Below are 22,988 nucleotides of genomic sequence, written 5' to 3' on the forward strand. Positions count from 1 at the left end.
AAGTGTAGATTATCTTGTTTAGTTACGCTAGTTTTTCTTCTCAAAGAAATAATATTTCTTTATAAAACCTTTTGAAATTTCTTTTTTATATTGCTGAAAGGCTCGTACAGAGCAGGTTTTGCAAATTGATTTTTGAAGAATTATAATAAATAAAATTATATAATATGTACCCCATTGTAACTGCATAGTACACATCGAATGAGATATCAAATAAATTTTTATTTTGCCTTTAAAAAAAACCAGTCTGCATATAAGCCTTCAAGTAACTTTCCTGATTACGAATATCGCAATTAAAATGCTATTCGTGTATTTCAGCCAAATTTCAGCATAAAGAAATTCGTTTCCGATTAGAGCTCTCCATAGTTTTTCCTGTTTAAAGTTCCTATATAATGAACTCTATCTTTTCGATCCTTAAGTAGAACTCACTCAGAAATATTGGAATACTAGAGATGCGAATTAGTTCGAATTCGAATTGAATCGAATTGAATCGAATCAGTGGATTCGAGACTGGCTATCTTCCACAGTCCCTCTCTCTCATTATTGTCGATTCATTTTCAACATACAAATATTAAAAAATATTTATATTATTGTTTTTAATACATTTATAACATATTATTATTTTTAATTTTTTTTAGCTGATGTCAGTAAATGATGTAAAAATTTGATTTGATTCGATCCGTTTTCGAATCAAAAGGTTTCGATTCGATTCGATTTGGTGTAAAGATTTCAGATTCGATTCGATTCATTTTCGAACATGTTATAGATTCGATTCGATTCGATTCGACTTTGCAAATGCTTGATTCGCACACCTCTACGGAATACTAGAAAGACTGATGATAGCATCTGACGGAATTTTCGGAGCTCTGTATCGCCTTCAATCTATTGTTAAATTAATTATCGGTTAATTACATAATTTTTAAATATTTAATTATAATTATACGGATGTCTGACAAATCTTCTTAATAATATTTCATATAACTTTTCTTTCGCATGCCTAATACAAACTATTCCATGTAAAAACGTTATTTAATTTACCTTCGGTTAATTATTTCGGCTAAATACATGTGATCTGTTTTCTGTTCCTGCTCTAGAACTCTCTTTCTCGCTTTCGACAAATGTCAAACATATACCTTTTTCATTTTAGTTCCAAAAGTGTTATACTAGTTCAGTCACAGAAAATAGACCTATGGCGTAAAAATGATTGATTAATTATAATTAACTAAATGACTCACAAACCTTTTCAATTGTGCTTCAAAACTCTTCATACGAAATACAAACATTTAAAAATAGCCACTCCTGCAATCGGTGTACCTGTTCAAGTACATACGAATGCAACGCGCATATGAATGCAGGTATACTTAAAATCAACCTAAATTTGTAGAGTATAGAGTATATACTGATAGAATATGAAATTGTTGAATGTATGTTGAAAAACAAGTTGTTATAAGCGTAACTTGTAATATTATTATAAACATAATCTGCAATTGGTATTCATAGGAATTATAGGACTAAACGCGGCTTATATTAAAAATAAATCATGGTATATATGTTTAGTTAACCCCGCAAATACGATAGATATAGTAAGCTTTAAGCCTTAAGAAATAGATCATTCATAATCGAATGTGAGAAGAATAATTGATTATGATTGGTCAATTCCTTAAAGCTTAAAGCTTACTATTCTATTGTATTTGCGGGGATAAGTCCGAATCTACAATAGGTTTTTGAAATCTTAAGCTATAAGAAATGCACGAGTCATAGTCATTTTTCTCGCATTCAACTGTAATTGGTCAATTTCTTATGGCTTAAGGCTTAAAAAATTTATTGTAGATCCAGATTAAAGATCTACTTTAAGTCACCATATAAAGCAGGTTGTATGGTATGGTACAAACGTGGCCAGTATTCAATTCTTTTGAGCGTATAAGCACATCTTGGCACATAAATCTTTAAAGTACATACCATTTAAAATATCAAATTTACAACTTGCAAACCACAAATATTTCACGTTCATGCTAATTGCAACAATATACATATTAGCGTTTTAGACCCAAGCGGACTTGCACTTATTTGGGTTAGATAATATTAAGGTCACGTTATTTAGCGTTTACCGTATAACCGGATACATGGTATTGTAAAAACTCTCTAAGACTAATATTACATTTATTTGTTTTTGTCGTACGACAAGCTTTTCAAGCCTGTTGATTGGTTGCAGGATAAAGAAGTTCTTGGATCTCTCTGTTCTGATGCTACTCAATGTCCACGATGCTAGAACTCGGATCGATTTCTATCATCGTGGATAGTGGACTTAATATGCATAAAAAATGTCGTGTAATAAATGTAATATCAGCCTAATGTTCTACTAATGGTCAATTATATGTTAAAGTATGTACGTTATATCAATTATACGTTATATGTTTTATCAATAGGAGAGCATACAACGTTAAACTCCAACTCAGGGAATCGATTGTGCATCTCGAAATGAGATGAAAATTACAAAAGTGAGCAGATTCACTCGAATATTCATAATTCAATATCTATCTAGTAAATTTGCTCATTTTTATAATTTTCACCTCATTTTAAAATAACAAATCTCCAGGGGATCTGTATCTCGAAATGAAGTGAAAATTATAAAAGTGAGCGAATTTATTAGAATAATTGATTATTTCATTGGTCAACAGTAAATTTACTTGCTTTTGTAATTTTCATCTTGTTTGAAGATACATAAAAATCGATCCAGGTTGGTGCAAACCTGCTTGGGCCGAATGCACTATATGAATGAGAAGCATCATTACAACGATTACAATATCTCGGAATGCTGAAGAACATTTCTTACAAATATTCCTCAGATGTGAATTTCTTCAGGAATACAAAACACACGCGTAAGAATGGAACTTTTTTTATTTACAAAGCAGGGTTGCCAGATTAGGCCATGTCGCCTTTTAAGTGACTTGCAATGAAAATTTGTGATAAAACATGGCCAAGGGCGACGTGTCGTAAATTAGGCGATTTTCTAGTGATTTTTAGGCGACGTCGCGACTCCGCAACGCAAAAACTCTCTTAATCGTCCAATCAGACTTTTAGATCTAGAAGAATATATTAATAACAAACAGCGGGCAATTATTTAACTGTTGTCTGTTGAATGAGAACGTCCCGATTGACTACGTTGCATGGGTAGGCACATTGATTGATTACCATCTATTTACAGCGCTTGAACAGTGAAAAACTTTTAAGCATTGGCCGCTGTGAATGGCTGTAGTCAATCGAGATGTTCCTCTGCTGAACGCAGCCATTGAATTGCTGGTACTACTGCGAGGCTGCGTTCTGATCAGGGTTGCCAGATTAGGCAACATATCGTCTTTTAGACGACTTTATCGGGTTGGTCATGGCCTGTATTCTAACTATCGATAGACGAGTACAGAATATGGGCTCAGCAGTCGAATTCTGTAATTCATTATAGAGTATGAATTCAAAACGACAGTTCCACAGCTTTTTTACTATGTAACGATTGCATAACGCGCTACAGAATACAGAGACACTCGTTATGTGCTCATAACGACAGTTATTGTGCAGCTTTTTTACTATATAAAATATCTGCGCAACTGTTATGAATTTAACGTCTACATAACGAGTTACAGAATTCTACTGCAGAACCCCTATTTTTGAAAAGAAAAGGCCATGGCACACAAAAAACTTAAGACAGTAAAACGTAAGCAACAGTGTGTGAGTGTTTAACATGCGATACCTGCATTTAAGCTTAACTCACATGGCCATTATGGGCGCGGGATGTGGAATACGTCCGATCAGCGTATCACGGCTATGCCGAGGCTCCGAGTCGCGCTCGCGGGATGTAAGTCCCAACAAGCAACTCATTGGTTGGAGCGAGCGAATATCCACGCTCTACTAGCTAAGCAGGTTGGTTCCCGAGTATGATACGCAGCTCACCCGTCGAGGCCAAAGTAAGACGTAAGCAGTAAGGAAATCAATAGTATCGTCTACAATGAACAGTAGTAGTAGAGGCTGTAGATACGTTAGGAGTAAACTGATTTTCTGGCTTAGCCAGAAATAGTTGATAGATTAATGTCAAATCGATGCTGATTCAACGTCGATCGACGTTAATTTGATATTATCGATTAATCTCAAATTAATGTCGATTGACATTGAACAAACATCAATTTGACGTTAAACGATCAATCATTTCTTGAGCCGGAAAACTAGTTTAAACCTGCGACACACGATGATTGTTTTCCTGCTGGATTGCTAATTGGATTGCTCCTGGTCTTAATGCTTTACGCCATATTTTACTCCCTCTTACTACTGCATTGTAGAATGGGCTTACTGCCGCACACAAAATTCCGTAACAGTATGCGTAAGATGTAAACTTAAGCTAATCAGGATACTGCTTTAGATCGATGTACTCTAACGGAAATAGAAATAGCAGTAAACTTACCAAGGCGAGTTTCAACCGGTTGAAATTCATCTTATTGCGAGGTTATGGATAAGCTTACTGTGATTTCCATTTCACGGCACATAAAGTACTTGTTGGAACGTAGTTTAGTTTCATTGTGTAACACCAAAATGCATTGCAGTCTTCCATTCTATTCTTATAATTATATTTAGCGTATAATAGATTTATGATTTTTATTTAGACTTAAGTTATAATTTTTTCAGAATTAGCGATTTTTTATTGCAAAATAAATACGACTACCAAATAACTTTTTGAAAAGTTGACATATTTTACACGCTCGTACTTAGCTTTTTACTGTGTCAAACAGTGTAAAGTCGGAATCAGACTATGCATTGAAGATTGAGATTAAAGATTAAAGATTGAAATTTCATCAATGAAGACAAAGAAGTTTTGACTCTTTTTATTCTGGTTGATCAAACTTTAATCTTTCAATATTCAATCTCATTCTTCAATTAAGGCCTTAGGCCGGAATCAGACTTTGCATTGAAGAGCTCTTGTATCTGTTCAGTCTATATTTTTAAATCTAATGGAATATGCCAATCAGATGCAAGAGCTCAATGAGCGCTCAGTGAGTGGTCATGCTTCTGGATGCACCCACTGTGTCATCTGTGTACGTTGTTGAAAAAGACCCATTATGGACTTACGGACTTTACTGTGATTGGTCAATTCGCTTACTGCTTAAGTTTTTTTGTATGCCATGGTCTAAAGCAGGGAGCATAGACTCTTGCATAATGCATAACACGTAATGCATAAGAAATTTAATCAATCTGAGTTCTTTATTCATGGAAAGGAAAAAAACAAAGGACGTTGATACATTTTCTTATGTGTATTGCGTGTTACGTGATGCAAAGTGATACAAAAGTTTGTGCTCCCCGCTTAAAGATTCTATAATCAGAGTTTGGATCAAATATGGCAGATAGAAAGAGATTTCGGAGCGATTTCTAACCTCTTTGAGGATTTCTTTCATCAACTTCGGTTAAGTTAACCGATTACATGAGACTCTGAGAATTAGAAAAAGATAAAGAGTAAGTTGAACTGAGATTAAAGTTAATCTATATTGGTAGAAACGAGCTTTAGGCTCAGTTTTACAACTCATGATTTTAATTTTTAACCGAGGATTAACTTATTTTAAATAATGAGTAATAATGAATAATAATGAGTCTCCATGAGACGGCAATAAGTCGTATGTCATACGCCAAAGCTTGTTACTTAGCGCGTTACTTAGCTCGGATCCTCATACAGGCAACAGGTCTTTGATACCGCTGATTGGAAAAACAGGTGACGGAGGTAAATTACCACACCGACTTTTCACCAATCAGCGCTCTATGTCAAAGCACTGTTGCCCGTATGAGGATCCGAGCTAAATTTTACGACAATTCTTGTGCTCAGACCCTAAAGATGAAATCACACGGTGCGGAAAACAACTACGGAATAGAGAATACATCATATAAGCAACCAATCAGCGTTCTTCTGCGTTATTCCGAATAGCGGTAATTGATTGTTTCAATGGCGCATTCCCTATTCCGCAGCCTTTTTCTGTACCATGTGATTTCACTCTAAGTCGGATTTACAATAAGTAAGTCTTAAGCCATAAGAAATTGACCAACTACAGTCGAATGAGGAAAATAAGGATGCTGTCACATACAACCATGGAAGGGATAACATGATATATGTAATTTGCAAGCATTTCTCTCTGAATTTCCGTCCTCTCTGTCTCTGAATGTCGATAAGAGACTAAAAGTATGATTAACGCGATGCTGCAAACGCTTGGAAGCGTTTTTTAATTGGTCAGTTTGTAAAATTTTTTTCTTCTAATTGGTCCATCAAATACTTCAAAGCATTTGTAGTGAGACTTTGATCACAGCCTAAGGCTGTCAACTGTGTAACGTTAAACATGGGGCGATATTCATAATCCGTTTTTATTTTAAAACTGTCTTAAATAATGTCTTAAGATGCTAATACACTCCTCGAATTAACTTATGACATCTTAAGATTGTAAGGCAGTCTTAAATGCAAGAATCGACTATAAATACTGATCTGTTTCGCGTCGTGAAATTGGTACTAAATCTTTCCTTGTTTAATACACTTTATGTTTCTCTTTCTATAGAAGAAAGGAAAGATTCAGTACCAATTTCATGACGCGAAACAGACCGATATTTATAGTCGATTCTTGCATTTAAGATTGCCTTAAGTACAATCTTAAGATGTCATAAGTTAATCTGAGGAGTGTATTAATATCTTAAGACATTATTTAAGTTTTAAAATAAAAATGGATTATGAATATCGTCCCATGTTTAGCGTTACACAGTTGGTAGCCTTAGTCTCTTATCGATATTCATGGACAGAGAGGACGAAGATTCAGAGATAGAGATGCTTACAAATTACACACACTATGTTATCCCTTCCACCATGTATACAGTCCGTAATCCATAATCCGCATCGGATGTCTGCAAAAGTTACTAGGGATTGCGTTGGTAATGTTACGTGTGTTTTATCTCTATGTGTTCCATGGAGCCGTAATCCTATGAAATTTCCGTAAAAGTTACTAGTTATTACTAGTAATGCTTTTCCTAATTTCATCTATTTAACTAAATTTGACAGTTTAATTAAAACTTTTATTTATAATCAAAATGTATTCTGTAGTTTTCTTATAAAATAAAATAAAAATAAACAACATACTTATTAAATAAAAAATATTACCATTTATATGTCCGCATTTTGCGGCTCCATGGGACACAAGGAGTATATAAGCACGCAACGCAATTACACTCCGATGTCAAACACATTTATTATTAATTCATATTTATAACAGCTTGCAGATATTTAATAGCATTTAATAAAATAATATTTATTGTACAATATGTAGAAATCATCGTGAATACAACTAATGATCTGTTTTCTGTTCCTGCACTAGATTATACTAATGCCCATATTCATAGTCAGACCTTGTACTTAAGGCTTCCTTAAATTTATCTTTAGATGCTCAGCAGCCAATGAAATAATAGAATATCTAAAGATAAATTTAAGGAAGCCTTAAATATAAAGCCTGACTATGAATACGGGTATAAAACTCTTTTTTTTACATAGTTGCGGATTACGTGAGAAATGTCTACCGTACATACATAATCCCTAATAACTTTTGCGAACATCCGATGCGGATTACGGATTACAAGCTGTATGTGACGGCACCCTAATTGATTATGATTCGTCCATTCCTTATGGCCTAAGGCTTAAAAATCCAATATTATACATCCGGAGAAAAGCTTATTCTATTGGGTTGGCAAGAAAGTAATTGCGTTTTTTTAAAAAGCATCTATTAGTAAAAACTGCAATTACTTATTTACCAACCAATATAAATATATCTTGATAGAGTAAAGTTTCAGTTTTAAGAATCTCTTCTTTAAATTGCGATACGACAATTTTTAACGGAGTTATGAGCAATTAAAGTCAACATGATCTTTTTATTTAATCCGCGATAATTCAGTAACCAAAAATCGTAGAAATATTTAAAAAAAAAATGATTTTGTAGGGAAAGTATCAAGTTTTCGATAAGTAGTTGAAAATTTTCTCAAATTTGTTTTGGGCACGTTACAAACTCACAAAGTCAGAAGAAAATTTTTCGTCTTTTTCAACTCGTAGTTTTTGGTATGTAAAAATTACTAAATTCATATATAAAGTTAAAAAATGTGGTAAGCTTTTAAAAATAGAGATTTCAAGCTTTAAAACCCTTTTTTTAAATTTAAATTTTATTTATTATTAACGAAGATATTGTATATATAACTTTGAGCTAAAAAAATGCAATTACTTCCTTATCAATCCAATATAATAGGATCGCAAGCCGTAAACCATATGAAATTAACCAATCAGAATCGATTATTTTTTCATATTCAATTGCAATTGGTTAATTTTTTACAGCTTACAATTTGCGATCCTATTGTAGAACAGGCATAAAAGCCTAAGCACAAAGCGACCATAAGTTCGGATTTATAATAAATGTTTTAAACCTTAAGCCGTAAGAAATTAATCAATTACAGTCGAATGCAAGGAGAATAATTAATTGTAATTCGTCCATTCTTTAAGTTTAAAAATCTAGATGCGAGCTAACTGACGTGCGGTCCGTTTGACGCTACAAATGCTTCGAAACTTTTGATTGATAAATCGGAAGAAAGAATTTTACTAACTGACCAATCAAATAATATTTTGAAGCATTCGTAGCATCAAGTGGATCATAGCCTGAGTCGTGGAACGTAAGTCGTAGTGCATTAACTATATTTATATGGCACCCTTAATCGGGTTTAATAATATTCGTAGTTATGAAACTAACCAATCACAATCGTTCCATTCTTCCAAAGAACAGCTATGATTGATCAATTTCATAACTACGGATATTATTAAACCCGATTAAGCGTGCTGTATAAATGTAATCATTGACAAAACATTAAGCCGGTTCTACATTAGTTGCAAGCTGATCGCAAGTTTGTTGTGACAGCCAATATGAAATGTTGATTTCAAAATGCAAGATGTAGAACCAGCTTTGCGTTGACTACGACTCACGTTTCACGACTTAATTACGACTATCTTTGTGCCAAGGCTCTAATCTTCCCGATCGTGAAAATAGGTCTGTTCGCGTTGCATGTACTTTTTGCATTCAGCATCTTCGCTTTCTCTCTTTCAATACCCGAATATATATTCATCTCATTTTAAATGTAAAAACTTTTAGGGATTTCAAGCAACGCGAAATCTATTTTCAACGTTAACTCCGGAGACGTGATGAACTCGTACGTTCCGCTTTCATAATCGGAAATCTAACAAACTTAGGGAACTTTCTATCAAGGCTTTTAGGTGACACACACCGACACAGACAGCGAATTCGTATTGGAAACACTAGAGTCCCTTTATAAGAGACACGACAAGAGCGAAAGAACGCCATTGCCGAGTACTGGTCAGAAACAGCACAATTCCATCATGGTTGACAGTTGATAGTCCGATTTCGCGTTCGCACCTTTTTGTACTACTATATCAAACCACAGTTGCTCACATCAATTCACTACCACATTCGCAAAGGGCGGCGTTTAAAGGGACTCGAAATCTGACCAATTACGAAGTCGGCGCTTCTCACGACTTGACTCTCGTTAAAGGGATTCTAGAAAGCACTATTGCGCACTGGTGCATATTAAAGCCATTGTACACTGATTTTATGTGAATATAAAAATGAAATACAAATATTTCGAATTATGAAATACATATTTTACTTAATAGTATAGTAAAATGTTTTGAGTATTTCACGATTTAATCAATTTCTATGTTTATTTACATCTTTACGTTATTTTATGTACGACGGTTTTAATGTATTTCTCCGAGAAATTGAGTTTCTGTTTAGAAATTGAGTTAATATTTTTGAAATTTAGATATTATGTTTAAAATAATTTTATCTATATATGGTTAAAATTTCGAAGACCCTAATGGTGCCGAAGTAGAGATATTCATCAAAGTTTCAGTTTTTAACACCTAAACTCCTATATCAAGCTTTACTAAGCTTTACTGAAGTAACGTTTTAATATTTTTCAGCAAAAATCTTCTATAGATTGTTTTTTTAAATAAATATGTAATGTAGAGATATGTATTATAGGAACTTTATAAAAAAAATGAGGAGGCCTAGCAATGACGTTTCTGAATTAGAGTAGTTTAAATTTGTAATTTGAAATTTTCCTTCTCACATGCTGATCGGCGAGATCAGGGATATGCTATTGCCACATTTCAATCGTCAAATCTTCAGAGTGAACTAGTATTCATATATACAACACATTTATGCGTATGTATACGCTCTCCTCAAAACTTTTTCTCTTTAGAGAGCACACGTGGAGAAACATTTTCATAGATTGTATGCGATTAACTTTCTAGTGCGATTGTAGCCAAAGAAATACCTTAATGTGCATCAGTGCGCACTGAGTACATCCAATCAAATTTGCTAAGAGTCGGACATGGTACTTTTCAACGACATGTCATAGTACGATTGGACATAGCAAAAAAGTATAGTCGAATACAGAATCTGGTTCATGGTGACTTCAACTTTCTACTACTTTTCTACTACTATTCAATTCTTCCATTGCACTATTTCTTTCATCAGAACTGATGTCTAAATTGAAAGTTTCTATTAATTGATGCACAATTTTCATTTTATCCATCTGCAAAATATCACATTTATAAATCATAGATCCAAAATAATAATAAACGATAGTCATGTTTGATACTTTTTGATTTGTATACTTTAGATATATCAAAATAGGCCTGTTCTTTTTAGCTGAACTTTTGCATCAGTTCATCTTTCTTCCTTCAGAAGGAAAGAAGAAGAAGAAAGATAAACTGATGCAAAAGAACAGCTAAAAAGAACAGGCCTTATGCTTCTTGCATTTTTCAATTAAATGAATTCATTAGACATTTTATGGGAAGATAAGCGGATTCTAGCGATCTAGTTCAGAACTAAACGTATTCCATCAAGTATCTAAAAACGGTATTTGGTCATGTCACACAGGCTGCGATCGATTTGAACGCTCACGTTTTAAGCCCTGTAATCATTTTGTCTTTATCGTTCATTAGACAAAATAAGAATAGAACAGAATTGGGTAAGTTAATGTTTTTTTTTAACTGAATAAAGTTAAAGTTAATGGCTTTACAAAATTATATAATAAAGTTAAAAGTTGAAGGAATAAAAAATTAACTTAACGTAAGATAAGTCAATATTCAATTAACTTAAGTTAAAAAAAATTAATTTAAAAAAGAATTAAGTAAATTTTTAATTTTTTTATTCATATGTGATATATAACACATATAACTATATAAGTTATATAACTTTAAAAAAACAATACATAGAGAAGATACAAGATCAGTGATTACTTTTTAATAAGTCTTAAGCCATAAGAAATTGACCAATTACAATCGAATGTGAGAAAAATATTTGACTATAATTGGTCAATTTTTTATGATTTAAGGCTTAAAGTACCTGTTGATCTGGACTAAGACTTATGGCATAAGGCATAACCGCATAAACCAATCAGAGGACTATATTAGCATCTTAAGAAATTACTTAAGATGGTCTTAAAATATGAATAGATTACAAATATGCGCCCTTACTCTTATTATATTTTGTTATTTTTCTAAGATATTTAAAAGAGATAAAAAAATTTTTTAACTTAAAAAAAAGTTAAAAAATTAACGTTTAAAAGTAACTTAGTTAAGTTAAAATTTAATGCATTTAAAATTAACTAAGTTAAGTTAAAAGTTATTAACTTTTTTTTTAACTTTTAACGTTTTAACTATTGGGTCTAAAAAGTATCCGCGGTTTTTTGTCACTAGATGTGTGTTAATGGTCATATATCTAGTGACAAAGTACCGCGGATACTTTTTAGATGACCCAATAGTTAAAAACTACCCAACTTTGGAATAGAAGTATTGAAAAACGCTGAAAATGTCCAAATCGACCGCAGCTAAAGGCTGCATTCGCTTTGGCGCTCAGGATATATCCACACAAACTTTGCATAGTCACATAAACGTATGTATAAAGAAAATTATCCAATTACATTTTATGACTTTAAAAGAGAAATGCAATTGGATAATTTTCTTTTTATATATATATATATATATATATATATATATGTATATATGTTTATGTGGCTGTGCAAGTTGTGTGGATATACCACATTTATGCTCACAGAGCTTGCGAACATAAATTGTCTTTGTTTAATATTTAATAAACAACAAGGATAACTTAAACGACGCTTAAAACGCTGTGAGCGCCAAAGCGAACACGACCAAACCCTGCATTCGTTTACGCAGCGGTTAGCGCAAGAGTATTACTTTATCCTTGTTGTTCATAAGTGTTAAGCAAGGATTAAATGATATTCTCTGCGCTAATCGCTGCGTAAACGAATGCATCCAAAGTGTCAATCTGTGTCGCCTAAATGGAAAGCTCCTCTAATGTAAGATTGTTCACGGGATTTTTTCAAATGAATTTTCGTAGTGACATAAAGGCGGAAACCTAGTCTAGAAAATTAATGAATATACTTTGAAATTTAAAAGAAGTGTAGTCTGAGTCATGGTGCAAATATATAAGGTGAAATATTTCCATGGATGCAGTAGGAAAATGAATTTGGGCACAATTTTGGCTGTTCCAGTATGCTAGCGCTATAATACAGAAAAGAGAGATAGATATTTAGATAGATTACAAATTTGATTGGTCGTTTCCAGTATGCTATCGCCATTATGCTTTATCTTATATTGTATATTTACACAATGGTCACAGTATAGTCATATCCAATAGCGACACTAAACGTCAGCACCTTTTATGTAGGTGTCTTAGGCACATACTAACTTGCCGCCATGTTGTGAAGTGTACACAGTAGAACTATGATAAGACAGGCTCTTTGAATTTCTGTTAGGGAGCGTTTATATAGGCCGTAACCGTAAGCCGTAATCTGTAAGAATTGACTAATCACAATCGAGTATTCTCCTCTCATTCCACTGTAAGAAGGGAATACTCGAAAAGTGATTGGTCAATTTTTATAAATTACTGGCATACTGGATTCACACTGGAACCAATTTGCAATCAATCAGAATGCAGAATTTTGTATTGATGATTATATCGAAGCGAAATCCTGTTTTCTGATTGGTTACAAAGCATTGTACGGAGTACGTCGGATTCAGTGTGAATCCAACAATATACGGCATATGGTTATGGCCAATATAAACACTCCCTTAAGGACTGTCTCACACAAAATTGCGTAAAGTATGCGTAAGATACAGAGTTGGTAAAAAAACATGTTTTGAACGTGTTTTAAACAGTTTAAAACATGTTTAATTGAGTGTGTCTTGTTTTTAATATGTTTTAAATATGTTTTTTAAATAATATTGTTTAAAACATATTTGCATTAAAAACATATTTAGAAAAAATACAATACGTTTTATTCTTTAAAAAAAAAAAAACATTAGTCTTTACCAATCTTGGTAAGGTGTAAACTGAAGTCGATGAAACAATCAGGATACTGTTTTAGATTACGTAATCTAATGGAAATGGAAATAACATTAAACTTATCCATAACCTCGCAATAAAATGAATTTCAATCGGTTTCCTGATGGAAAAATGTTACTGAAATTATTCCACTTTTTGGAACAATTTTCAACAACATTTCAGCATTTTAAAAAAGTTTTAGTTTAATTTTAGCGATTTTTAGTTGAAAAATTCATTTTCGACAAAATTTCAGAAAATTTCAGAGAAATTTCTGTTGGATTTCAGTGATTTTTCAGTATTTTAGCTGAAAAATTCACTTTCAGTGAAATTTCAACAAATTTTCAATAATTTTGCTGAAATGTTCCAAAACGAATAATTTCAGCGAAATTTTTTCATCAGGGTTCGCTAAGTTGAATAAGTTACTGCTATTTCTATTTCCATTAAAGTACGTAGCTCTAAAGCAATATCCTGATTGGCTCATCGGTTTAAGTTCACGACTTAAGGTTACTGTAATAGAAATTTTGTCTGCGGCAGCCCTAAGTCCCTAATACGTTCGTCATATTCGTAAGTGTACAAATCGGCACATGCGCACTAAAATTGCAGACTACTAAAAAAGTTCAGTGTCGCTACTAAGTATGGTTATACTGTGCCATGGACTAGAGCCCTAATAATTCTGTAACTTTTAAAGTGGTTCTATAATAAATCGAGTTATCATAGAAATATCTAATTTTTTTATATAATAATTGTAAAGTTGAAGTATCAAAATTGACGTATGCAAAATTCTACGGTTAACAATGAAATAAGAGAGAAAAAAATATTGAAAATGTAACTTTTTACGTATAACTTAATGACATAGTGACAGATAAGACTCACAGATGCTTCTTTGACTAGAGTACTAGAATAGGTATTCCATATTCGCACCCGTCATTTTTAGTTCTTTCCCTCTCTTTGTTCTCTCTTTAACCTTCTTTCTTCTCTCTTTAATCTTCTCAGCTTAGCGGCGGAATGAAGAGAAACAATAAGGAATTAAAAAAAGGAGCAATAGAATGAGGAAAGGACTAAAAATGGCGGATGCAAATACTCATATTATAGTGCCTTATTTTGAGTGCACATAAATTTTACCATAAACTTTTCTCAAAGATTATAATCACAGTATAATCATACCCAGTAGCGACAGTAAACTTTTTTGTGATCTACAAATTTTAGTGCGCATGTATCGGATTGTACACTTAGGAATATGACGAATGTATTAGAAGTTTAATTCAAATTTAAGAGCCTGTTCTATCATAACTCTACTGTGTACACTTCACAATATGGCGGTGAATCATGTGACTTAAGAACATTTACATCAAAGGTGCCGACGTTCAGTATCGCTACTGGATATGATTATACTGTATTATAATATTGTAATTTAAAAAAATTATGATTTTAATGGTTACAAGAAAGTAATAGGAAGTTAACAGCCATTCTGGAAAGACATTTATATGCATAAACTTGCATATAAATTTAATCTCGAAAAGTAAACATAATCTCATCTTGTTTTCGTTCAATAAAAATGCAGCTTTTGATTTACTATCGTGTGTTCCATTCTGTTTCATCAAGATCATGTAGTTTTAATATTTTATCCAAATTATGTAGATACAATATTTGTAATTTTGGGCCCTGGTGAGGTACCCCAAATTTTCGACACTTTACTGAAGAACCATCTTAACGACAATCGCGTTTAGCAAACTCAACTGTTGCGGAGCGGACTGATCCGTGAGCGATCACCACTATAGATGATCTAGAAGAATACATCAATGGCTGCATTCAGCGGACTCAACAGTTGAACGCTTGCTGTTATTGGTGCATTCTTTTAGATTATCCAATCAGCATTTTAGATTTGGAAGAATAAAGCAATAGCAGCGAGCACTCACTCAACTGTTGAATCCGCTGAACGCAGTTAATAGTAGTGAGCCCTTATGGATCCGCTCCGCAACAGTTTCCTAACAGCACAATGTCGACTGTAAGTTGACTTTGCTAAGGCCTTTAGAGTCGATTGTAAGTCGACTGTGTACAGACGTCCTTCCAATATCGACTTTAGGACGTCTAGTGCGATTTACGTTCACAAAGCTTAAATGTGGAATCATTTCATCCTTGTTGTTTAACTATAGTAAACAAGGATGAATGCTGTTCATGAGCGTTGTGGACATGAAGCCTCGGACCACAGCCTAGAATAGTTGACTTAAAGTCGGCTTACAGTCATCTTTAAAGTGAGACATTGTATGACTTAAAGACATCTCCAAGTCGTCTAAAGTCGACTTATGGATGTCCATTTTTTAGACATCTAGAAGCTATAATCGACTCAGAGTCGACTTAGAGTCGACTTTGTGCTGTTAGGATTTGAGTCTGCTAAACGCGATCAATGGCTGCGTTCAGCGAACTCAACTGTTGAGCTAAATGCGCCTATTGTCGTTAAAAGTTACAGAACAAAAAGGGCCTTTGGGATTATGTAACTTTTTCTCTAGTGCGAAAACATAAAATTTTTTATGTATCATGTACGATCATGGACTGAACGATTGCAACGCTTTTTTTTTCAATGAGTTTTGGAATACAGCCTGCTCATCAAGCGATTGGTTTTTATTTATGAATCTATAAGTAAGAACCAATCGATAGATGAGCAGGCTGTATTCCAAAGTTTATTGAAAAAAGTGTTGTAACCGTTCTAATCACGACTACAGTGCAGTGCATTAATTCACTGGATCATAGTAGCGGCCCGACTTATCGAAAATAAGAAAATGCAGTACTAAAAATTTCATAAAAAATTCTGAAAAAATTTTTAGAGTTCTATGAGAAGAAATGGTTTTTGCTCCTTGCAGTTTTTCTGTAAAGTTCATAGTATTTGAGTAAAAACTAAATGTCGATAAGTACACATAAAAAATTTTCATTCACTGTTTTGAAAGATTATTATTTTGAGAGATCAATCACATTATGCGCAAACAGCTTTTACGAAACAAAATTACATTTGCACACAATGCAATTGATCAAGCGATGAATTAAAAAAACTTGCGTTGAATTAAAAACGAATTATGAATATCGTCTTAGAAGCCAGTGCATCTAAAGCTTGTATTTGTGCTTTCAACCATGTTTGTATAGGTTGCGTTCGATTTGCACGCTACAAGCTCATGCTTATAAGCGTTATTTTTTGGTTCAATTTGGTTTGTCAGTGTTCACATTAAATAAGTAAATCGTTTATTTTGATTATTAAGCGTTAAGCTTGGGATTAATTGATAATTGACCATAAGTAATTCGCTTCTTATAGATTAAAGATAAAAATTTATAAAATTTTAATAAATATCTGTTCAAAATAGTATCAATGAGACATTTGCTATAGCGAATAAAAATTTATTCAATAAAAAGTAATATTTTGATTTAAGTATTATTTCTTAAAATAAATATTTATTTACTGTACGCATAAATATTCCATTAGTACTATTTAAACAAAATATTACAATTTTTTTGTTTTATCTCTTGATTTCTTCTAGGTGCATTCAAGTCGTTGTACTTCATCGGGGTTCGAGATATCCTCAGTATATATTCTCAGTCTGTGCATTTTCTAAATCAACTAGAACTTTATCTGTTAATGTCATCTTTGTATGAGTAAATTCTTTTTCCTATTTATTGGTGAAAATTTAAACATCCAATTTCTTGTTGGCGAACAAAGTCATTTTTTTATTTAGCACAAAATCGAAACGTTTGTAGATGTTGTATACAAGTATTACGATAGCGTTAAAATATGCACGCAATCCAATACATTCGTTAAGCATTTCTCTAATCATAAAAAAACGTGCATGGATTTAACCTACTAGGATTAGGATCGAACATGCTCACGTTCATTTTGGCCAATAAGCGCTTATTTGCGCTCACGCTTTTGCTGCCCTATCTCGATGAAATAAGCATTTATGAGCACGGTATGACGTCACGGATGACGTTATGAACGCATCTCTAAGTACTTAAACCGCCAAAGCGAACAATGTAAGCAGTGTTTAAAGCGTGTAAGCGTGCAAATCGAACACAGCCATAATGTAATTATAAGTACATCACTGTAAAGAAATATATTGTATAATATATTGTTTGCTATCATAGATTTTCGTATTATTTTAAAGTTAAAACTGATGGAATAGCCCCGCTCTAGCTTAATTGCTATGTGTACAGTTTTTGTGAAATTTCGATGAATGAAAAATGAAAAATGAGAAATGAAAGATGAAATGTGAAAAGTTTCATTTAAAATTACATGATTGATCCCCAAGTGTAATTTTGGCGGACAAATTTTAGCTGATATAGTAACTTTAATCACAAGTTTGCAATATTCAAATTTTATGTGCGTAACAGGCTAATATAATATAGCCCAATACAGCCTGATATAAATAGTTTTGGGATACTTTGGGTTATTTTAGTGTTACACTGGCGATACAGATGTCAATGCAGCGTCATGCAATGCAAAAGTTGCCTAAAATCTGGTAACCCTGGATAACAGTGCAAGGTTCATAGACTTACATTATTACACTAAACTGCTAACTTCCCACTTTTCCTTAAAAGTGTTGCCTGCACACAGTAGATGAGTACAATGATAGCGTTTAGAGTGCATTAGCAGAACTAGTGCGCATTCAGTGCACTTTAAAGCCATTGTACACAAATCGACATAAAGATGTACGTTTAATAGAAATACAGAATTGAACTGCAAAATATTTAATACATTTTTTGTGCTATTTGATAAAATACACATTGGGCATTTTACTAATTGAGATATCTCACTTATATTGTACATTTAGATTTGAATAGTGTAATAGCTTTAATGTGCACTAAGTACGCACTAGAATGCTTTTGCCAACGAAAAATGCTATAAGATCACACACAGAAAGAAATGCCAACAGGTCAGGTGATCTAGCGTTTCTGTGATTGGTTCAAAAGTATACAGAAAGTATGCGCAATATGCAAATGTACTTATTCTGCGCACATAATACGTATATTTTGGCAACAGTAGCTCTAAACACAATGCGAAGGCAACAGCAATAGCGATAGAAATAGCGATAGTAATAGCGATAGCAATAGAAGAATCTAACATACAGAAATGCATATGTTGGATTTCTCTGTTCCTATCGCTATCGCTGTTGCTTTCACATTGTGTTTAGGGCTTTAAGTCGAGTTTATTTACAACAGTTTATCTACAATAAAAATCGTGACAGTCATAAAGTCTTAAGTCATAGAAAATTGATCAATCATAATTGATTATTATTTTCATATTTGACTGTAATTGATTAATTTTCTACGATTTAAGTACGATTTTCCTACGACAATATTCTATTGTAGACCCTGTGTTAAAGGGACGAGTCAGTGGTCTAGGGTTGTTAGCCCTACGCACAATGGAGAAAATATTAGGAATAAGAATAAATATTAAGATTTCAATCTATCAGGAACCGTATTCCGGTGTAATTGGTATCTGATAGGTTGAAATCTTAATATTTACTCCTGTTTCCAATATTTGATGTATGCGCAGGCCTTTATAATAGAAGTCTGTGGCAAGGTTGCGTTCAGAAACGTGCCCTTATATCATTTTATCCTTGTTTAACATTGGGACAACAAGGATAAATCGAGTGTAATTATGAATATATGAGTATAATTGTTTCCTACTTTTTTTTTTTTAGAAAGCATGTTCCAGTTGGGCGACTTTTAGGCGATAAAGGCTTAAGAATCATTTATATAGGCCGTAATTTGTAATGTTAACTTATGCCGTAATTGTAAAAATTGATCAATAATCGATTATTTTCCCCTTATTTCCAACTGTGATTGGTCAATTCTTACACCAGTGTAAATTATCCTTTCATCGACACCCGGCAAAAATCTGGCAACCCTGCTACAAACTGTACAAAGTATTCGATTACGGTTTTGTTAAATGCACCGTATATATGAATACATTGCTGCAAAATGCATTGATGAGCTATTAATGGTATACTTATGCAAAACTGGAACTTGTTAAAAATACTTTGTAGAAACTAAACTCGTTAAAAAATGATTTTTGCTTTTAATAAAACATTTCATATATAAATATCGCAAACTAATATAATCATTGAATAATTATATGAAATAAAAATAACACATTCAGTTCCTCTTTTTACATTATAATTACTGCTCATAATATTCCTAAATAGGAATAGACTACGAAATTATGAATTTGCGTTAAAAACAACATTGATTATGTTTCACAAGAAATTATATTCTCGCGCAGTATTGCTCAAAAAGAGAAAATATTGTTTATATTTAAATATATGTGTATAAATATATAATATATACATACATACTTTTAAAATATATTTGTACGTATGTATACATTATCATTTAATTATACGAGATGACGCAGATAAAATCAAGAAATTTTGCGATATCATGTGCAATGTCAGAATAAATACGAATAGCGTGAATAAATCTGAGACCTTTATATCTCATTTAATAATGTCAATATTAATGTTATCATAATAAAATTAATAGTGTATACTCTTATCTTTATGGGACAATGTAACTTTGCGTCATTTCGTATATGCCATCATTAGATAACAAATAGTAACGATAATCTTAAATCCTTTGGAGTTATGATTTCATTATAGCTGTGACTAAAATTCTGTAGTGATAAACTTCCTACTCTTATAATTAACGAATACTATCCTATCTATAAGTACGCTTAGATAAAATGTCAATATTTAAATGTTAAAAAGAGCTAAAAAGCACAAATACTAGGAGTGCATTCCAATTCATAACGCTCGCGAGTATTATTTCATCTTTGTTATTATTAAATTAAACAAGGATGAAATGATGCACGAGAGTGTTGCGAACGTTAAGTGGAACGTACCCTAGATTTCCCGTTGTTAAAATATTGAAGTGTAGATGTGTAACACGGGTAACTTGGTAGTATATCGTCTACTTATATACATACTAATTGCAAGCAATGATTCAAAGTCCTGGAATCAATTATTTAAAATTAATAATCATCTAAATAATCGTCTCTTTATATGAAGGAATACATTTCACTATCATTTACCTTAATTCAAGACGTCTCGTTGTTAGCTGTCATTTATCGAAGTCTCACTTGTAACTTTACTGTTGGTCGTAAACACTGTCTGTTGATTAACACCCGTTGTAATCGATTGACTTGGATGTATGACGGGACTCGCAGTCTGAACCAAATTGTAAGTGACTGGCACCATAGGCAAACAATTAACAGAATTATTTATAGGCCCTACATTACATGCTAATGAGGGTCTTTTTCTTTCTAAACTGTTAGTGGCCATTTGTCTTCTCGCTGTTGAGTTACGTTCAAGGCTATTGGTAACTGTATTGTGTCTTCTTTCTAAGCTATTGCCGGAATTGAAGTCGGATTGACTTCCCTAAGTAAGCAGATATTTTTCAATTTAGCTTTATTTCGTCATTCGTTACTAATTTTATTTGAAAAATTATAATAATCTTAATGAAAAATTTAACTTACCGGCAAAGATCGGTCCACAGATTGACCCATTCTGTGTAATAAATCACCACTTTGACTTTGTCTAAAGGTCGTTCCTTGTCGTTCGGTCGACTGACTTCTCCTTAGAAATTGTTCGCCTGATTGACTCGAACGAATGCGATTCTCGGGTGTGGATTCTCGTGTTCTGTTAACAACATTGCTCTGCCTTTGGCAAATCTGACTATCTACATATGGATAACGAATACGGATGGAATCGATTACGTCTAAAAGATTCTTTGCATCCATGGCTAAGATATGAGCTGCAGAAAGCATTCCTCTAAAAGAAGAATAGTAAATGTTTATCGATGATTCTCAATGTTTTGTATCAATTTCTTGAGATAATCTCAAAATAATAATTACTTCCGATATTCAGCATCCAATGTAGTGGCACTGTAACTTTGTGCCAGTTTCATGGCAGACACAAGTTCTGCCATATCTTTACTTAATACCTTATGCGCCATTTCTACTTCACGATGCGCGGATATTGGTAAAATTTCTACCAAAACATCCACAGAGGATAATAATGCTCTTAATTCAATACCTACTCTACGTACTAATTCTAAATACTGATCAGCCTTACTCTGTTGAACACCTGCAATTTACATTTTCATTTGTTTTGTATATTACAATATATTCTTTCGACAATATTATTTAATTACTGTATGTGTATTTAGCCATTATTTATTTTTTCGATTTGCATCCTTACCTTGCGATAATGACATAACTGCACGAACAACGCTTGTTGTGCAGTCGTATACTTTATCGTTAGTTCTGTCTAAATCTGCTGTAGGTGTAGGTTCCATTTTCTACAAAAAGTAATTTATGAATACGTTGGATAATTTGCATTAATAAAATCATTATGTGTAATTTACCTTTACTACAATGACTTTATCGGAATTCTTATCCGAGCCAAGAGAGCCAGTATGCGGTTCGTGGCTCGGTGATTGAGTAACTGATCGTGGAATCGTGGGACTAGCACTTTCATCACCACTCGTAGCAATCGATAAACGTTTCTGTCAAGAGAAAAATGAAGATTGGAACATTTCAATTAACAATAAACTTTAAAAAACAATTGCTAGTAAAAGTTAGACTGAGATCCTATTTTTGATCAAAGTGAATCTTCGTACTTAATAATATTTATATACAATTATAAGTATATCTTTCAGTTTTTATAAATTGCATGCTAATTTGGTTTGGACTTGAAACGGAATTTTTTTTTTAACATACTTCTTCTCTTGCGAGCCACCGGCTATCCTCTTCAGATTGTCGTTGTTGTTCCAATAACCGTTGCTCCAGTAGTTTTTGTTCGTCATCAATGCCGCTATTGAAATTGTCAGTTAGGTTATCGAATAGTTGTGAATGGATGTTCCTCTAAAACACAATAAAAATGATATTACGTTAAAAGTGTGACTCATTTTTTAATCCGACATTTGTAAGTTCTTTTCTAATATTACAAAAATGGGATAATTTCGTAATTATTTATGTTGCAATCCTTTCTTGATAATATAAAATAAACGTATGTACAGGAAAAATTAAAGAGACGCATATTTCTCGATAGATATAAAATAAATTTAAAACAAAGGTAGTGCATTCGCGTACTCGCTATGTACATGCAGTATTTAAATGATTATTATAATAATCAGTGACATCCATTATCATGCAAAAATTATTAACCTATTGAGCGGCAAGTCAAGGTTTCTGCTAAAAAATAAGTTTCTCCAATCGCATTGCGACAAAGTAGAAGATTCATTTGCGAGCCAGTGCGTACGTATCTTGCATACACCAAAGAAGCACGTAATATTAATATACATTTGATGCGTGTGCGTGTGTGTATGTGTGTGTGTGTGTGTGCGCGCGTGCACGCGTGTATGTATCTAAAGTGTAATGTGATACAATAGTATTGTGGACCAGATAGAAAAACTAAAACAAGACTGTGACGTGATAAAAATACAGAAGACATGTTTGTCACATTCCTAGGAGGCGGTCAT

At 32.9% G+C, this 22,988-nt stretch overlaps 2 protein-coding genes and 1 long non-coding RNA gene across 6 annotated transcripts in view; all 3 read right to left on the minus strand.

The window, feature by feature from the left end:
* LOC105143985 (sister chromatid cohesion protein DCC1) overlaps positions 1 to 18,486 on the minus strand; it is a 26,791-nt gene extending 8,305 nt beyond the window's left edge. Inside the window, exon 1 of the mRNA XM_011052612.2 lies at positions 18,003 to 18,486. Coding sequence (XP_011050914.1) covers positions 18,003 to 18,004 — 2 coding nt within the window. The 5' untranslated portion in view covers positions 18,005 to 18,486. The remainder of the gene's footprint in view (positions 1 to 18,002) is intronic.
* On the minus strand, positions 200 to 4,906 carry LOC147907372 (uncharacterized). Its single transcript, XR_015547406.1, has 2 exons — positions 3,761 to 4,906; positions 200 to 3,080 (listed from the first exon to the last, which is right to left on the minus strand). It is a non-coding gene; the product is annotated as an uncharacterized LOC147907372 (long non-coding RNA).
* Positions 18,487 to 19,507: 1,021 nt separating the features above from the next.
* Fak (protein tyrosine kinase 2 Fak) overlaps positions 19,508 to 22,988 on the minus strand; it is a 68,993-nt gene continuing 65,512 nt past the window's right edge. For all 4 annotated transcript variants that reach the window (XM_087413394.1, XM_087413392.1, XM_087413391.1 and 1 more), the window contains 7 exons: positions 22,228 to 22,371; positions 21,873 to 22,013; positions 21,707 to 21,806; positions 21,361 to 21,592; positions 20,983 to 21,277; positions 20,539 to 20,884; positions 19,508 to 20,458 (listed from right to left, as the gene is read on the minus strand). In XM_087413394.1, the coding sequence (XP_087269520.1) occupies positions 20,561 to 20,884; positions 20,983 to 21,277; positions 21,361 to 21,592; positions 21,707 to 21,806; positions 21,873 to 22,013; positions 22,228 to 22,371 (1,236 nt within the window). In that variant the 3' untranslated portion in view covers positions 19,508 to 20,458; positions 20,539 to 20,560. The remainder of the gene's footprint in view (positions 20,459 to 20,538; positions 20,885 to 20,982; positions 21,278 to 21,360; positions 21,593 to 21,706; positions 21,807 to 21,872; positions 22,014 to 22,227; positions 22,372 to 22,988) is intronic.

Source organism: Acromyrmex echinatior, chromosome 14, assembly GCF_024713525.1.
Source record: "Acromyrmex echinatior isolate Ae372 chromosome 14, ASM2471352v2, whole genome shotgun sequence".
Classification (NCBI taxonomy): Eukaryota; Metazoa; Arthropoda; class Insecta; order Hymenoptera; family Formicidae; genus Acromyrmex; species Acromyrmex echinatior.